Source organism: Kwoniella pini, chromosome 1 (genome assembly GCF_000512605.2).
Source record: "Kwoniella pini CBS 10737 chromosome 1, complete sequence".
Taxonomy (NCBI): Eukaryota; Fungi; Basidiomycota; class Tremellomycetes; order Tremellales; family Cryptococcaceae; genus Kwoniella; species Kwoniella pini.
The window spans coordinates 2,285,710-2,300,879 of NC_091716.1; the positions used below are offsets into that span (position 1 = coordinate 2,285,710).

Below are 15,170 nucleotides of genomic sequence, written 5' to 3' on the forward strand. Positions count from 1 at the left end.
TAATTCTAAACCGGACCATCTGATGTCCCATCATATTTCCAGTCATATTAAGAGTATCAAGGTTGATCCGAATTGACCTTTTCAACTCTACTCGCTAATTCGCGTAATCTTCTCCAAACATCGTCGTCATTCCATCTTTCACCATCAGGGGATTTAGACAAACTAGGTAAACCTCTTTGTTCAATCGTAAAAGAAGCAGCCGTAGCAGCATATATTGAAGCTATGTCATAGTGAAGAATATAACAATAAGCATGTGATTATTCTTTTTGTTTGAAATTCCCATTGATCTCACCTATTCTCATATCATCATTAGAAATTAAAAGACCAGCAGCTAATCCACCTAAAAAAGAATTTCCTCCACCAGTAGTATCAATTACTTTATATTGTTTATTAAAATCATAATAAGGTGGAATCCAACCTTTCCAATTTTTAGAAAAAGTATAAGAACCTAATTCACCTGATCTAATAATTATACAAGGTATATTTGTATTTTCATATTTTTTTGAAAATAAATTAATTAAAATTTTAATAGAATTTTCAACATCTTTTTTAGTTGGATTATTTTTTGAATTATTAGAAGAAGAAGAAGTAATTCCTAAAATTGATTGTAATTCAATTAAATTTGGTGAAAAAATTAAAAAATTTGAAATTATTTCTAAAATATTTTCAATTTCAGAAGAAATACAACTTGACTATATATAAATTTAAAACAATCAGCTTTTTTTTTTTTTATTAAAAATCTTAAATTCAAAAATATAAACTTACAGGCATAGGTTCCCAAATTAATTTTGGATTCCAAATTTTATTATTAATTTTATTAATCTCTTTTAAATTTATATTTTTAATTTCATTAATTATTAATTTTGCTCTTTCAATATTACAAACTAAATGAATATATTCAGGTAAATTATTTTCATTTTCATTAATAAAAGGTGTTGAAGGATTTAAAATTAAATCATTAGGAAATAAATTAATTCTATTAGATAAATATTTAAAAGATTGATGACCTTCTCTAAATGATTTTTTTTTTTCCAAATATATATATCAGTTATTTTTAAATTATTTCAAGCAGAAAATCAAAAATAATAATTTACCCTATTTTACTTCCTGAATAAATATTTAAAGCTCTAGTAGTTTTATCAGGTCTATTTCTAAACCAAATCATTTCTTCACCATAATTTTTTAAAGTATTTATAAATTTTTGCGGAAAATCGTATCCTTTATCAATAATTAATCCACATTGTTTAGGAGGTAAAAACATTCTAGCAGATATCATAGCTATTTAAACATCTCTCATCAATTTATTTCTTTAATAATTTACTGTACTGATATGAGACATACCAAATACACCACCACCTCCTATCTTTTTTTTTCCCAAATATCAGTATAATATCTTTGTCAAACAACTGTATAAACCAATAAACTCACCGATTCTTCTTCTGTCATTATTTCATTCCCGTTTTCATCTCGAATAGCATAATGATCAATAATGAACATGCCTACATCAAATACACTGATCAATAAAGAGCCTCGTTCGAGAAGGGAGACCAACTTACCAAGGGTAGTTACCCTACCTTTGCTTTTCAGGAATTCATCTGAACGAGGTGAAAGATATTCCATATTAAATTCGTCATTCAGCATTACACTTTGCTTGTTGGGTGGGGTGTAGTGATGATCAGCAAGATCCAAACGTCACTTGTTTCACGAATACAAACGAAAATGTTTATCACTCGTTCGAAATAATCTGTGTTTCATAAATCATCCCGAACCTTATACTAGTCTCACGCGCATTTGCGTATTTGGTTCTGGAATTTGCATTTCTCTGTCCCTGGGTATGATTTCAATGTCAGTGAGACCTGGCCTTGCATAATGCTCAATTTACATGTGGAACAAGGCATCAGATTTACCTTTTCATACCATCAATATATTAGTCTGAATGCGTCAGATCAAAACATATCAGAGCATCAGCACGAGAATCAAGATAGAATCCCGGCTAACCAGACAGGTGAAATTCGATTCGTTTGCCTCCACTTCATAACAAGCTTATGATCTCAACGAAGATCTTGTCTGATTGCCTTTTATAATTATGGTTGATTTCCTACCGGATAGACTGAACGAGGCTCATAGATCACTGTGTTAGCTTTGGGTTGATCTGCATACATACTAACAATGTTACATACTAAGAACGTGCGACTGTAAGATCAATGGGAGCGTGAAATTGAAATGATGTCGTACTTGATGTGGAGAGATTCGCACTCCCAAGCAACCTCAATCTACTGACTTCGCTACAGGATATATAATCTACTGACTTCGCCACAGGATATATATATATACCTTATCTTCTCACCTCCTAAATTTCCTTCTTTCTCAATTTTCGTTACCTTATCATTGTAATCTACACAATTGTGTCTTGTACAAACCAGTATACCATGGCTATCAAGATGACACCCACTGATTTGATGACAATATCGAATTTGCCTGAAGATGTTCGTTATCAGATATTAAAATACCTTCCGATTCTTTGTCCTACTACCATTCTTCGCCTCTCTAAGGACCACTACAAATCAATTATACCTTCACTCTACACTAAAATCACTTCATCACCAGCTGTAATCGAAGGCTTACACTATAATCGACAGCCTACAGGTGATGGGCCCTCAGGATCAAGATTTCTTTTTTATGGAAGGAAAGCGCAAGCTCTCTCACATGTTCGATATCTTGACATTTCTGACCTTTCAATCCTCAAGTGGAATATTTCCCCACTTGATACAATGGATGATGGTGTTAACGGCGAAGAACATCGCGGATCTTCGTATGAAGTGACTACATTGTTCAACAGTGTTAGAAAGGTGAAATTATCACAAGAAGTTATGCAGTGGCTTTTACCGCTTAGAATAAGAGATCTGCCCATAAGAAGGGGACTAGAACAGCTCAAACCTAGAAATAATAATCGAAATCGGCAGGAAACTTGGGACCTCCTCTCTTGCCTCATAGGGTGTGGAATGGAGCTAGATATCGATATAAATTGGAGCCGGGTCTATATGTATCAATTAGATCACTTATACGAATTAATATCTCAATACCTAAAACCTTCTAACATCACCATTAGAATGGATATCTATTTTATCGCACCATTTCTTAATCAACTTGCCCTTCTTGCTCCAATATCCTTTATCTTGGATTTCCCAGATCGAGATTATACTGATGGCCAGAAACAGGATATTCAACAATCGCGGCTGTCTTTCTTATTAAACCGTATATTGTTCTACCACAGCCCATCATATCACCTTATTCAAATATGGATGGAAAATGCAAATCTTTACATACCCCTTCTGAAACAGGAGTTTGCGTTATCGGAAACTCATAAAATTCAGAATCTAGAAGACATTTTAATCATTCATGACATTGAGAACAAGAATGAAGACGCGGATTACGATGGTCCCTTCCCAAGATAAAACAACCTATCGCCTCCTCATTTATTGTTTAACAATGGTAGATATATCAAAGTGTTGTCCAGTGAAAATCAAGGCGCTACGCTTGACCTCATAGCCAACCGCGCGTTGACAGCTCAATTTCATCGAGTGTCAGATCAAATCGAATTCGCCCCTTGTTCCCCGCATCTCACGATATACTGTAGTACGGCGTTCAAATTTGACGGATGAAAGGCCCCAAGTGATGCGCTAAGATCGAATCGAACGGTGTGTCTGACTCACAATTTATAAGTATATATTGCTCTTGGGCCATGTGGTTGTGTGATACGGTATGATCGATGCATTGGTTTGATGAATTTATTACCTTCCGAAGTCTGTTGTTTGATCCCAGTCTGATCATTTTCAAGTCGACTGTAGCTATTGAGGGAATGATGAAGTATATGTTTAGTTTCAAAACACCCTCCACCGGTAATGTCCATCCAATTTATTTAAAATCTTTCCTAATTCTTGCTCTTTCCTGCTCTTTTCCAAAATAATCATTCGGATTTCTGATTTAACCTGGGAAAAGCATGTCGGTCAAAGTGGACGTTGAGAAATCTGATAAATCTCGTGCGGACGTGAGTGTACCGCGAAGAAGCCGAATCTGGCCTTCCGGTTCTCTAATTGACTGAACTTTGATCAAATTAGGGAAATACGTCTTTCAAGAAGGGTAAATGGGTAGAAGCTATAGGTGAATGATTCTCTATATAAGTGGAAGCGAAAGGCTTTCGAGCTATTAACCATTTTGCTAACATCACCCTTTCAGGTCATTATACCAATGCGATAGTATATAACCCTACAAATCCATTAGCTTATTCGAATCGTGCTCAAGCATTTCTCAAACTAGACAAGTGAGTTATTCCCAATCTTGACCTCGACATTAGTCCATTGATGCCCCCCTGATATCGAAGTAGACGACACTCTGATGCAATGTGGATTTCTTCTCAGATTTAATGACGCCGAAAGAGATTGTACGACATGTTTAAAATTAGATAATGGGAATATAAAAGCTTTATATAGAAGAGGATTATCTAGAAAAGGTTTAGATAAAATAGAAGAAGCAATTCAAGGTAAGTCGACATCATTCTCTCTAGCTGGCGGTCCAATGAAAAGTAGCTTATGTCAAGATTTCATTTGATAGACCTAGAAGATGTACTGAAGATTGATAGCTCAAATGAAACTGTAAAGTCAGAATTACAAGAATTGTATGGTTTGAGGCAGAAGAAGACAAAACCACGTAAACCGCTTACACCGCCTAGTATACCTACAACAATATCATCAGGAGCTAGTATACAAGAAATATCAGATAAGACAGAGTCAGTTGATTTACGATCTTCAATTGACGGTAAAGAGGACAGAGCTATATCAGAATTCAAAGCGACAAATTCATTTGCTTCGTTGCGACAAGCGAGAGAAGGAAAAAAGAAGGCATTTGTCAATGGAAATGGTAGCGAAAATGGGAAGAATCAATCAGATACGGTATCTTCAACGACAAAGGCGAATACAGACTCGTCTGTAGCATCTCCGGATGACAAATCTCGATCTCAAATCAATTCTAAGGATTCTGCTATACACGGTGAAGTACCCCCATCGAACGATAGCGCAGCAATTTCAGCATCAGTCTCATCAGTAAAATCAAAATCACTCAGTAGACCTCAAGGTAGTTCTCGGAGTTCTACAATAGAGAATCAAGTGCCCCCATCTAGCAATTCCTCAACTTCAACTTCGGCATCGATCCCAATACCACATTCCAAACCACACGTCGAACCTTCAATATCTCAACTTATACCAGATTTACCAAAAGATATAGACGTAAATTCAACATCACCAGGATCAGGTCTTATTTTCTTAAGATATTTATCTTCATCTTCTTCAACTTCATTTAATTTTAATTTAATTTCTTTATATAAACCTGAAATTTTATCTAAAATTTTATTAAATTTATTAGAACCTGATATTTTAGGTATAATAATTTTATCTTTAGAATTTGGTTTAAATAAAAGAGAAAAAGAAAAAAATGATATTAATATTGATAATGATAATGATATTGGAAAATATTTAACTGAATTAAAAAAAACAAAAAGATGGAAAATAAATTTTACAATGTTAAGTAAAAAAGAAAAACAAATTGCTGAGAGAATTTGGAAAGAATGTAATTTAGAAAATGAGGGTAATTTAATATAATTTTTTGATATAATACTTTGATTAACCAAAAAAAAATTAAAAAATTATCATCGTCATCTTTTTCATTATCATGTATAATTTTGATATACTTATTTATGGTTATGCTTTGCAGCATATACTTAATAATAGGTTTGTACGCTATCACATCATCTTAAATCGGATTATTTGCTTCAGAATGTTCAGTGTTGGGTTTACGCTCCAGATAATTAATCATACTTCATATCAATTCATTTTTGTTTTTCCTCTTCCCTTTTAATCAAATCAAATTTTAAATTCGATTTGGTTTTATAATGTAATTAACGTATATCAAAAAGATAATGATTTACGTGTATAGTCTTATTTTTAAAAAAAAAAGGTTTTTATAAAAAATTGAATTTGTGCTTTGTTTAAATGTGGTATATATGAACATGAGAATTTGTGTCAAAAATGGGTATTGTTAAAATTGTTAAAAATGTTTAAATAGCAAATCAAGAAGAAACCAAAAAAAATCAGAGAAGAAAAGAGAGACTTCAGAAAAAAAAAATCGTTCTCCCTCGTTTCCTCAAATCATACAATTTCCAAAAGGAAGAAAAAAGTGGTAAATAACGTCAAATGTCTAATTGTTCTATTTTATATTTTCCTCTGCCAACCTCACTGTTTCCTTCTAACGCGAAGAGATGACATAAAATTGTATATCACAGTATTCCTCGACTTCCAAATGTCCTTCTTCATCAGCATAATACTCTAGATTTTCAATTAGTTGCCTTGATGAAGACCTGAAATTTGCCAATTATCAGCAAAATACGAAAAGGGGTTTTCCTTTTTGATATTGCGGACGCCTTATCGGAAATTCAACTCACCCTTTGAACCTTCCGAAGCACCATTTCCAGAACCATCTTCCGATAAACTCGACACACTAGCTCTGTGACCTGATGGATCCCTAGAATGAGGTTGAGATATAGGTTGACCATATCCGTATGGCATTCCATTGTGATGTCCACCATATCCACCATAAGACATTGGTCCTCCACCTCCCATTCTCGTTGACATACTAGAAGGATCTACAACACCTTGACCTAACATATCATGTGGTGGTGATCTCCTTCTACCGTTCTGTCCACCGTTTCCAAGCATACCTGGAGAAGGTGGTCTTCTACCATAATCATCATGAGTCTGACTTAACGGTGTCGAAGTTTGCGTTCTTGGTGGATATCCATTGGCCATTGGGTTTCCTCCATATCCTGGTGTCAAAACTCCATATGAAGATTCTCTAGAATGGTTTTGAAAGTTGCTTTGCATTGGGCTGTACATATGTTGACCGTGTTCAGAAGCTAAACCGGGAGAGTATAATCCGTGGTGAGGGTGTGAAGCTGCGCCGTATGGAGAGGGTATTCCGCCTGCAGGACCGTATCGGTATGGTTGTTGGTGAACACCGGGATAAGCTGTGTAAGGTGAAGTGTAAGGTTGGGAAAAGAATGGTTGTTGATGAGCAGGTGGCATTGATCCTACGCTGGAATGACCAGATGAATGTCCATTGACTGGCGAAGGAACTCGACTGGAAGCTGCTGATTGTGATTGTGCGAGGCTAACGCCAGGTGGAGGAATGGGATAAGCGGGATAACCATGTTGAGGATCATACATGTATGGAGCGTATGGCGATGGACCTTGACTCGTTGGAGTAGCGTAGGGAGATGGCATATGACCACTTGCTGTAGAAGAAGGTGTACCGCCTGCAGATCCTTTAGACTTCCTTGACGCACGGGATGACGACTTCAATCCAGCAGCTTCCATGGCCGCGTTGACGGCTGCTCGGGCGGCCGAACCAGATCCACGTCGTAATGTAGGGGATAGATGAGTACGATAACTGCACGTGGTCAGCTATGCCTGGAATTCACGAAGGAGGCATCAACTCACTGCTGCTGTAGATTATCCTGTCTACTAGTCTTCGTCTCACACCCGGGGAAGGGACATTTGAAAGCTTTTACACCGGTGTGAATCCTATGATGCCTTTGAAGATGTCCACCAGTTGTAAATCCTCTATGACATATGGGACAGACGTGAGGTTTTGACTTTCCTTCCGCTGGACCGGTTGCTCCGTTTTTACCTTTCGACGAAGCTGGAGCAGGCGAGTCGTTGGCAGAGGATTCGTCGGTTTTTATAGACGTGATTGAAGTATCTCCTGGACCGTAGGGAGAGTCGTGCATAGCGGAAGTGTGAGACATGTGTGAAGGGGCGGAACTGAGTGGAGCAGAGTGTTGACCATAGACAGGAGGCGGTAAGTGAGGAGGAAGATGTGGTGAAGTTTCAGCGGACATGATGACTATGCGTTCAAGGAGTGTGGGTTGTTAGCGAACGAATGAGATGTCAGATTACGAGACTCGTGGTTCAAGACTTCAGAGACAATAGCTGTAATATGTAATGAGATTGTAGATATGGTAGAGAATGGGAAGAATTATATAGCAAAATCCGACTCACAGAATAGAAATTTGTGGAATGAGAATTGCGTATGATCTGTATCAGATCTTTTTAAGGGTTCCTGGTAGATGTAATCTTCAGAATTCCCTAAAAAAATTTCTTCTTTTTCGTATCCGTTCCTACTAACAATGCAATAAAACTTCTATCCAAGTAGTCAAGAAGCGCTAACAATGTGGGATATGACCGGGTCGAAGCGATTTCAGATCTTTCGGTATGTCGAATATGTTGTGGTATGAAAGCTGAGATCTGATAAATTTTAAGATTTCCAGATGAACAACTAGTAAAGACCAATAATCAAAATTTGACGTGTCGATTGATTATGGATGCAAGTCGGGAATGGCCGATTAACTGAGATATGATGTTATGAGCAGTATACACACTTGAAGGCGAACAATGCTGAGTGATCTATTGAAAGGAAGTCAAGTTTGTTGTGTTGTGTTAGTTGATGGAGATATGAACATCGCACAGGCCAAGTAAAGGTTCAATTAGGCGTCATGAGGTTAAAGCGAAATTTAATTGAGAGCATCAAGGGAAGCCACACGGAGGAGGGGATAGGGGTGTTGGTAGGTCATGAGCGTGAGCAGGTTTTGCAGCCGAGAGATAGTCGAGAAGAAGATCGCGTTGAGATGAGAACGCGCGGATTGGTGATTTAATGAAGGAGCCAGATTGGTAGATGATAAGGGATAATCGCATGGTCAGCATAACGGCTCTTCCAACAGTAAAGAGACAGGCGGTCTGACGTGTTCCGAAGATTCATGACGCAAGGGCAAGAGGGACGCAGATGAGTCAAACAGGTTGATGATGGTATGGCGAAAATTCCCGAGAACACTGCCTTGAGCAAGCAGCGCATCTGTAGATGGCATTGGTATAACCACACAGAAACGCCAACCAGATCGCGAGGGAAGAAGGTAGACTGAGAAAAGGCGGAAGCGCAATGATAATCACCCTCGAAATTAGACCGGCGGAATAAACCCATCAATGATCGTAATGAACGTCGGGGCGTAAAGTGTCCAGCTTGTCTAAGTGAGGTGAGAGAGGATGATTGGCGTTGTAAATGAAAGGATGAGTCAAAACAAGTGTAGTATGGAAAAGGAACCACTAAGCAAGGGTCTTTTTATTTAATTGAAGAACTGATCAATGATCAAAAATGACCCTTGCGGATCAGGTCCGAACAATGATAAAAATGCGTGTTAAACCGCCAAAGGACGTGTCTAACAATAAAAGAGGATGAAGGTGAATTGCAGGAGATAGGATGATCATATCAGACGATCTTCCATCATCCTTACAAAGGGTCATATTTACCCTCAATGCAAGTTGCGCAAAGGGTGATGAAGATAGGAATCATGTTAACAATCAATTAGAAGGAATCGCGACATGAAAAAACAGAGCTAAAGCATCATCTGCACAATGTCGTTTCAAGCAAAGCTTGTAAGAATACCTTGAGAAGTCAAAGATGGATATAGCGATACTCACGAATATTAAGTTAACACCTATATGATCCTCAAATGTCTTTCCTGACTTATCCTATAGTTTAAATCCTTATACCAAAACGTGGAATTTCGAAAAAGCTCCAACCAACCGAAATTTCTCGAGCTTTATTTGGGCGTTCTGGAGATACTTTGACCAAGTCTCTTTTCGTAATCTCCTGATTCGTAGCGTATGAATCCTATTGAGCCACTATACAAGTGAACCTTTATGACGAATGGTCATATAAAAATGACCTCGTATCAAACTTTATTGAACTTTTTTTTGGTTTCTAAAAGGTGAAGATAAAATGGTTTAGCAAAAAGGAATGATGAATTAAAGCTGAAGATGTGTAAGGGTCTTTTGCGTTTGAAAGTATCGAGAGATCAAGGGTGTTTTTCCCTCTTTTCCCCTTTTTTTCTTATTTTTCCTTAATAATTTGGTTTGTCTATATATTATTTTTTTTCGTTCTTTAAAACATTCATTTATAAAAATGGGAAACTTATTTAACTTATTTTATTTATTTATTATTTTTGCCCCAAGTGAAAAAATAAAAGTTCATTTTCAAGTCTAAGACAAAAAATAAAATCACGAGATTTTTTAGATTCCTCTTTCTTTCCGCCTTTTTTAATTGGTTATTAAGGGTAAAACAGAGAGTATTGCTTTTTTTTAAGAAGAATGTTCCATCAGTTGGAATCTGATGACTTCTAAAACGGTTATAAAAGTGGAACCAAAAGGGAAAATATCAGACTGACGTATGTCTTCGGGTTATAATTCGGAATTTATTTGTAATTAAACCAGTAATAAGAGAAAGAAGAAAAATGATAAATTTGGGAATTGAGGGTTCATCAAATAGAAATTCTCCGTTCACCCTTCTCCCCTTTGTACTCCAAATCAAAATCAATACGGCTGCCGGTTTTACCTAATTTCTTTGTTATTTTTGGGATCTTCATCAGAAGACCGATACTTTACATGTCGCAGTACATGCGCTATTTTTGTAAAAGAGGGCGTAGAAGCTATTTCAAGTAACGCCATAAACATCACGTACCGTGAAATCTTCAAATGTAAAGATCAACGAATGGGATATGTAGCTTCACCTGATAACCGCTGAGAGCGATCTTTTACCACATCCAAGTTTCATGCAGGTAGAGGTCATAGCGAAGAAATGATCATCGGTCAAATTCAAGTACTTGTCATTCATCCAACTTTGAAGCTCAATACTTCGCTTGGCTCCACACGTACAAGACGTATCTTGAATTATGAGATAGAGAGATATGATAATAATTGATTTTAGTCCAATAGATGATGTCTCAAAGATAATTTTTAGGGTACCCTTTTGGCGTATCATCATCTCAGGTAAAAAAGCGGTTTATAACTCTCCGACAATCTGAAATTCAGGATACAAAAAACCTGAGAAAATACTCATTCACTTCGGGTGACTTTCTTTCAAAGTACCGCTTTGCTCCTGAATCGTGTTCAAAGGGAAAGAAAGCCTAAGGAAAGTCCGATATGCTTTTTTGACTTTTTCAAACCCGATGTATAAAATATTTTCCCTTACTAAGGCAGGAGTCATTTTAGATCAGATACATGTGATACATGATATTTCAATCATAACGAGAATGCTCAGATTATGACCAGATTTATATGGCTGAAAAGCTAGTTCATATGAAAGAGGATCTATTTATACAATTGTAGGGTATATCAACACAATTATAGTGAGAACAACGGTAATGATAGTGCTGGGTGAATATACGGATAAGGTAGTATACAGACATATGATATAAAACGACAAATGTAATAACACTAGGCATCGAAGGTAAGGAATCTCTATCCGTTAACTTCAGAGATCCGAAATATCGTCAATCATGGGGATTTCCAATCAGTTGGGAATGCTCCTTTCAACTTCCCTTTCTTCTCTTTCAACCTCTCCTATGGTTCCACCTTCTTGTTCGCGTGGGTCGACTACAGTCGCTTCTGGAGAAGCGATGCTAGCCAGAAAATTGTCAATGGCAGGATCATCAAATACAACTCCATCTCTTCTTCTGTCTCTGTTTTCTGCGGACAGGTCATCATTTAGATCTCGTTCCAAATTCGAAGAAGGGAGAGGAGGCGACCACGGAAGTAAGCCAGGGAGAGCTTCGAATAAGTTAGGAAAGGGATCGAGCCTATCATATTCCGGCACAGACATATTGCCTTCTCTATCTAATCTTCTCCTGAGTTGCCTCAAGCCTGTGCGGGTCCTTCGGATATCTCCATCAAGCACATCAGAATCTGTCGATTCTTCCCTTCTTCTTCTCCTACCGATGATCCTATTTCCGCTGCCTTCGCCATCTTGCCTATCTAGGAGAGTATCAAAATCATCTGGAACTGACGTAGCATCAGAGTCGTAATGGAAAATGGGAGCATGAGCCCGACGACCATTGATCGACCGTATCCGTCGAGCTGGATCTCGGTTGCTTTGACCATAATTCTCGTTCTGTGTCCTACTCAAATCTTCGAGCCATGCTCTACTTGCGGCGGTCGGGGGACTGAGAGGTTCTATCGATCCATCTCTGTTGATTCTGAAGTCGGACAGATCACCACTTTCGGTGGAATGGATGTTTCGTGCTCCACTAAGGGAAGCAGGAGAAGGTGATCGATAGACTTGGGTATTTGAACGCCCGAAATCAATTATAGTTTGACGTCTGACCGGGAGTACCCGGTTTTCCCGCCGTAGCCCGACAATTGGCCTGGTACGTATAGGTGGGAGAGAATCAGATATCGGAAGACCGGATGGCCCCATTGAGGTGGAAGTTGGAGGAAGTCGGTAAGTTCTAGGAAAGAGTTGATCCTGCAAAGTCACAAATCAAGTATAAGAATTCCGCATCAATACAAGTCGTACACATGCGGAAAAGCGAGAAGATCAACTCACAAGCACTAGTTGCTCAAACTTCTCTTGGATATGCTTATTGTTCGGATCCAAGTGCTTGATGAAGCTTCGAAACCTTCTATCTGGTACATTCCTGAGGTCGCGTTTTTCGATATTCCCTATTGCATGCTCACTTGGAATATTGAGCATCAGAATCAGCGTCAGAGCGACACAAGTCAGAGGTATTTCATCAATAGAAGATGTGATAATCAAGGGGGAAGCACTGAAGAAGGGGGAGGATTCAAGAGGTTCCATGGCGGGGTTTGCTCAGATAAACACAGGTTCGAGAAAGAGAGAGAGAGCTTGGACTTACAAAAGCTGCTGCACCTTGTCCGCCAACACCTTTTCATACTCGCTGTGACTCCACTTACCCATGACTTCCCTATCTCCTGTGGTAAGTAGACGAGCGCCACAAAATGGCCATTGACAAGTTGGCGATCTGTGTTGGCTAGGCTACTGCGATTGTTATATCTTCGTTGTGATTGACAACAGGGGTGTCTTCGGCGTTATTCTCTATTGTTCTGAAGATTGAACGAGAGCAGTTGATTATCCGCGCTTCTCGTGTGGATATTGTGATGCGTATTTTCACAGAATGATGAAAGCTTGACATTGTTTATTATAGGTTACTTCCTCATGAATGCTGGTAATGGTCATAACCAACCTTCTTTTCGAAAACGAAAACAAAGACGTACGTAATATTTACGTAAGGTGGCAAAGTATGGATGGGTATTTGTTTGTCGCGTGTTTAATGTATTTTATCCCATCTGGAGATCACCTTCGAGAGTTGACTTATAAGATCATTATAATGATAACTTGTCAATAAAGTCTAATACCTTATTGCTTAAAGACCGGAATATCCAATATAACAACACCGCAAACATGCCGAAGATAAGGACGCAAAGAACGAAACCCCCTCCAGAAGGATACGAAGATATACAGTGAGCTTTTCTATGCACTACTGTTTCACGAATGCAACTAGCTTACAATCTGGTATTAATGTAGGGATGTATTGGAAGATTACGAGAAGAAGATGAGAGACGCAGAAAATGATTCGCACGAAGGTAAGAGGAAAGTCGAGTCGGTGTGGTAAGCATCCTTCCTCCAAATTCCATTGATATCAGTTGTTGACAAGCTCACATCGCTGTTTTCAGGCCGGTGATGCGAATATCACATGCTCGCTCGCGGTATATATACGATTTATACTATAAACGAGAACTAATATCGAGAGAATTGTATGATTGGTTACTGAAGCAGGGATATGCAGATGCTAAGTAAGTCAAGACTACTTCAGTACAATCTGGAAAAACATAGTCGCTGATCACCTATTTGCCGTATAGTCTGATAGCAAAGTGGAAGAAGTGAGTCAGCTGTCATTTAGATCAAACGGGTTGATGGCAAACCAAAGCTGATCTTTCATGATTTCAGGCAAGGATACGAGAAGCTATGTTGTGTTAGATGTATACAAACGAAAGACATGAATTTCCAAGGTTCGACATGTATATGTCGTGTGCCAAAGGCACAGTTGAAAAAGGGTACAGTGGTTGAATGTCCTCATTGTGGTGAGTAATGCTGCCGACTTTGTCCTTCCTCAAAGGTCTCGCCGAGACTCGCCCTCGGATTAGCCTTCTTTTCCTATCTCCGTCTCTTCTCAACTTCTGCTCTTGAATTGGCTACCTTACTCCTCTACTTCCTCTTGTCCTTGTCTACTATTTTTTTGCACAATCCCATAGTTCGATATACTAATACCGCATTTTTATATCAGGCTGCAAAGGTTGTGCTTCCTCAGATTAGCGATTTAGGCATCTCCAAAAATATCACATATGCATTGTATCATATAGTTTCACACACACAAGCTATTGACAAGCGCACTGGATTCATATCAGAGTAATCACAGCCAATTCTTCAACTAATCCCTCGACAATGTACCGACCTTTCTCTTTTCCTCTGTTCCTTCGCTCTCAGCTTCCGATGGTATCCGAGAAGCCGAAGTAGGAGATGACGGGGAAGCTACGTCATCGATGGTATTACTTCTTGTCTTTCTTAGATATCCTGCAGATGAAGGCGATTTAAGATCTGTCAATAGTGCCAATCTCTCGGCCCGATGAGACAATGGGTTACTCACCTTGTATCTCTGAAGACGCAAATGATTGACCTTGACCAGATGCTAAAGTACTACTTCTTTTCCTTCCACTTACCTCATAATCATCAATCTGCCTTGGTAAACCTTTCACTGGACCATCCAGATCTTCAGGTGACCTTGTCATTTCAAAAGGAAGACACAAACGTGGTGTCAATTGCTCGACTGAACAATCGTTGTGTCTGAAAATACTCGTTGCCTTTGAACTCTTGTTTTGAAGTGATGTAAGTTCTTCCTCGATTGGAGTGACAATGCTAGTGGAATTCACCGATGAGATCGTACTCAAACTTGATATTCCTCTGTTATGACTGATATTCCTCGATGCAGATACTTTTGGATTTAGGTTTAAGTAACATCAGCAGTCGATCAACATTTGCCCTTTCTTAATCTCTGGATGATAACATACTCACCTAGAGAAGCTCTCAAATTGGAATAATTTTCTCTCGCAACGATCGATAATTCACTCGGATTTTGCGAAATCGAAGTAGGCGTAGATGGAAATTGAGTACTTTTACAAGATCTCTCATTAACTATAATCGCCATGATAATAGAT

General features: G+C 38.4%; 7 protein-coding genes across 7 annotated transcripts; 3 read left to right on the top strand and 4 right to left on the bottom strand.

Moving 5' to 3' along the window:
• Positions 1-56: 56 nt before the first annotated feature.
• On the bottom strand, positions 57-1,620 carry I206_100869 (uncharacterized protein; the record flags this gene model as incomplete). The annotated part of the gene is made up of 7 exons (XM_019152237.2): positions 57-220; positions 293-692; positions 766-1,012; positions 1,095-1,278; positions 1,342-1,363; positions 1,429-1,499; positions 1,557-1,620. The coding sequence occupies 7 exons, from the start codon at positions 1,618-1,620 to the stop codon at positions 57-59; spliced, it is 1,152 nt and encodes a 383-aa protein (XP_019014375.2).
• An 821-nt stretch (positions 1,621-2,441) lies between these two features.
• On the top strand, positions 2,442-3,455 carry I206_100870 (uncharacterized protein; the record flags this gene model as incomplete). The annotated part of the gene is made up of 1 exon (XM_019152236.1): positions 2,442-3,455. One exon carries the CDS (start codon positions 2,442-2,444, stop codon positions 3,453-3,455), a length of 1,014 nt encoding a protein of 337 aa, XP_019014374.1.
• Positions 3,456-4,000: 545 nt separating this feature from the next.
• Positions 4,001-5,654, top strand: I206_100871 (uncharacterized protein; the record flags this gene model as incomplete). The annotated part of the gene is made up of 5 exons (XM_019152235.1): positions 4,001-4,048; positions 4,119-4,161; positions 4,237-4,321; positions 4,419-4,540; positions 4,612-5,654. The coding sequence occupies 5 exons, from the start codon at positions 4,001-4,003 to the stop codon at positions 5,652-5,654; spliced, it is 1,341 nt and encodes a 446-aa protein (XP_019014373.1).
• Positions 5,655-6,473: 819 nt separating this feature from the next.
• Positions 6,474-7,948, bottom strand: I206_100872 (uncharacterized protein; the record flags this gene model as incomplete). The annotated part of the gene is made up of 2 exons (XM_019152234.1): positions 6,474-7,497; positions 7,548-7,948. The coding sequence occupies 2 exons, from the start codon at positions 7,946-7,948 to the stop codon at positions 6,474-6,476; spliced, it is 1,425 nt and encodes a 474-aa protein (XP_019014372.1).
• A 3,503-nt stretch (positions 7,949-11,451) lies between these two features.
• I206_100873 (uncharacterized protein) lies at positions 11,452-12,855 on the bottom strand (the record flags this gene model as incomplete). The annotated part of the gene is made up of 3 exons (XM_019152233.2): positions 11,452-12,402; positions 12,484-12,613; positions 12,794-12,855. 3 exons carry the CDS (start codon positions 12,853-12,855, stop codon positions 11,452-11,454), a joined length of 1,143 nt encoding a protein of 380 aa, XP_019014371.2.
• A 504-nt stretch (positions 12,856-13,359) lies between these two features.
• Positions 13,360-14,271, top strand: I206_100874 (uncharacterized protein; the record flags this gene model as incomplete). The annotated part of the gene is made up of 6 exons (XM_019152232.1): positions 13,360-13,418; positions 13,483-13,566; positions 13,632-13,751; positions 13,818-13,838; positions 13,906-14,039; positions 14,243-14,271. The coding sequence occupies 6 exons, from the start codon at positions 13,360-13,362 to the stop codon at positions 14,269-14,271; spliced, it is 447 nt and encodes a 148-aa protein (XP_019014370.1).
• Positions 14,272-14,386: 115 nt separating this feature from the next.
• Positions 14,387-15,160, bottom strand: I206_100875 (uncharacterized protein; the record flags this gene model as incomplete). The annotated part of the gene is made up of 3 exons (XM_019152231.1): positions 14,387-14,529; positions 14,603-14,947; positions 15,028-15,160. The coding sequence occupies 3 exons, from the start codon at positions 15,158-15,160 to the stop codon at positions 14,387-14,389; spliced, it is 621 nt and encodes a 206-aa protein (XP_019014369.1).
• Between the last annotated feature and the right edge of the window lie 10 nt (positions 15,161-15,170).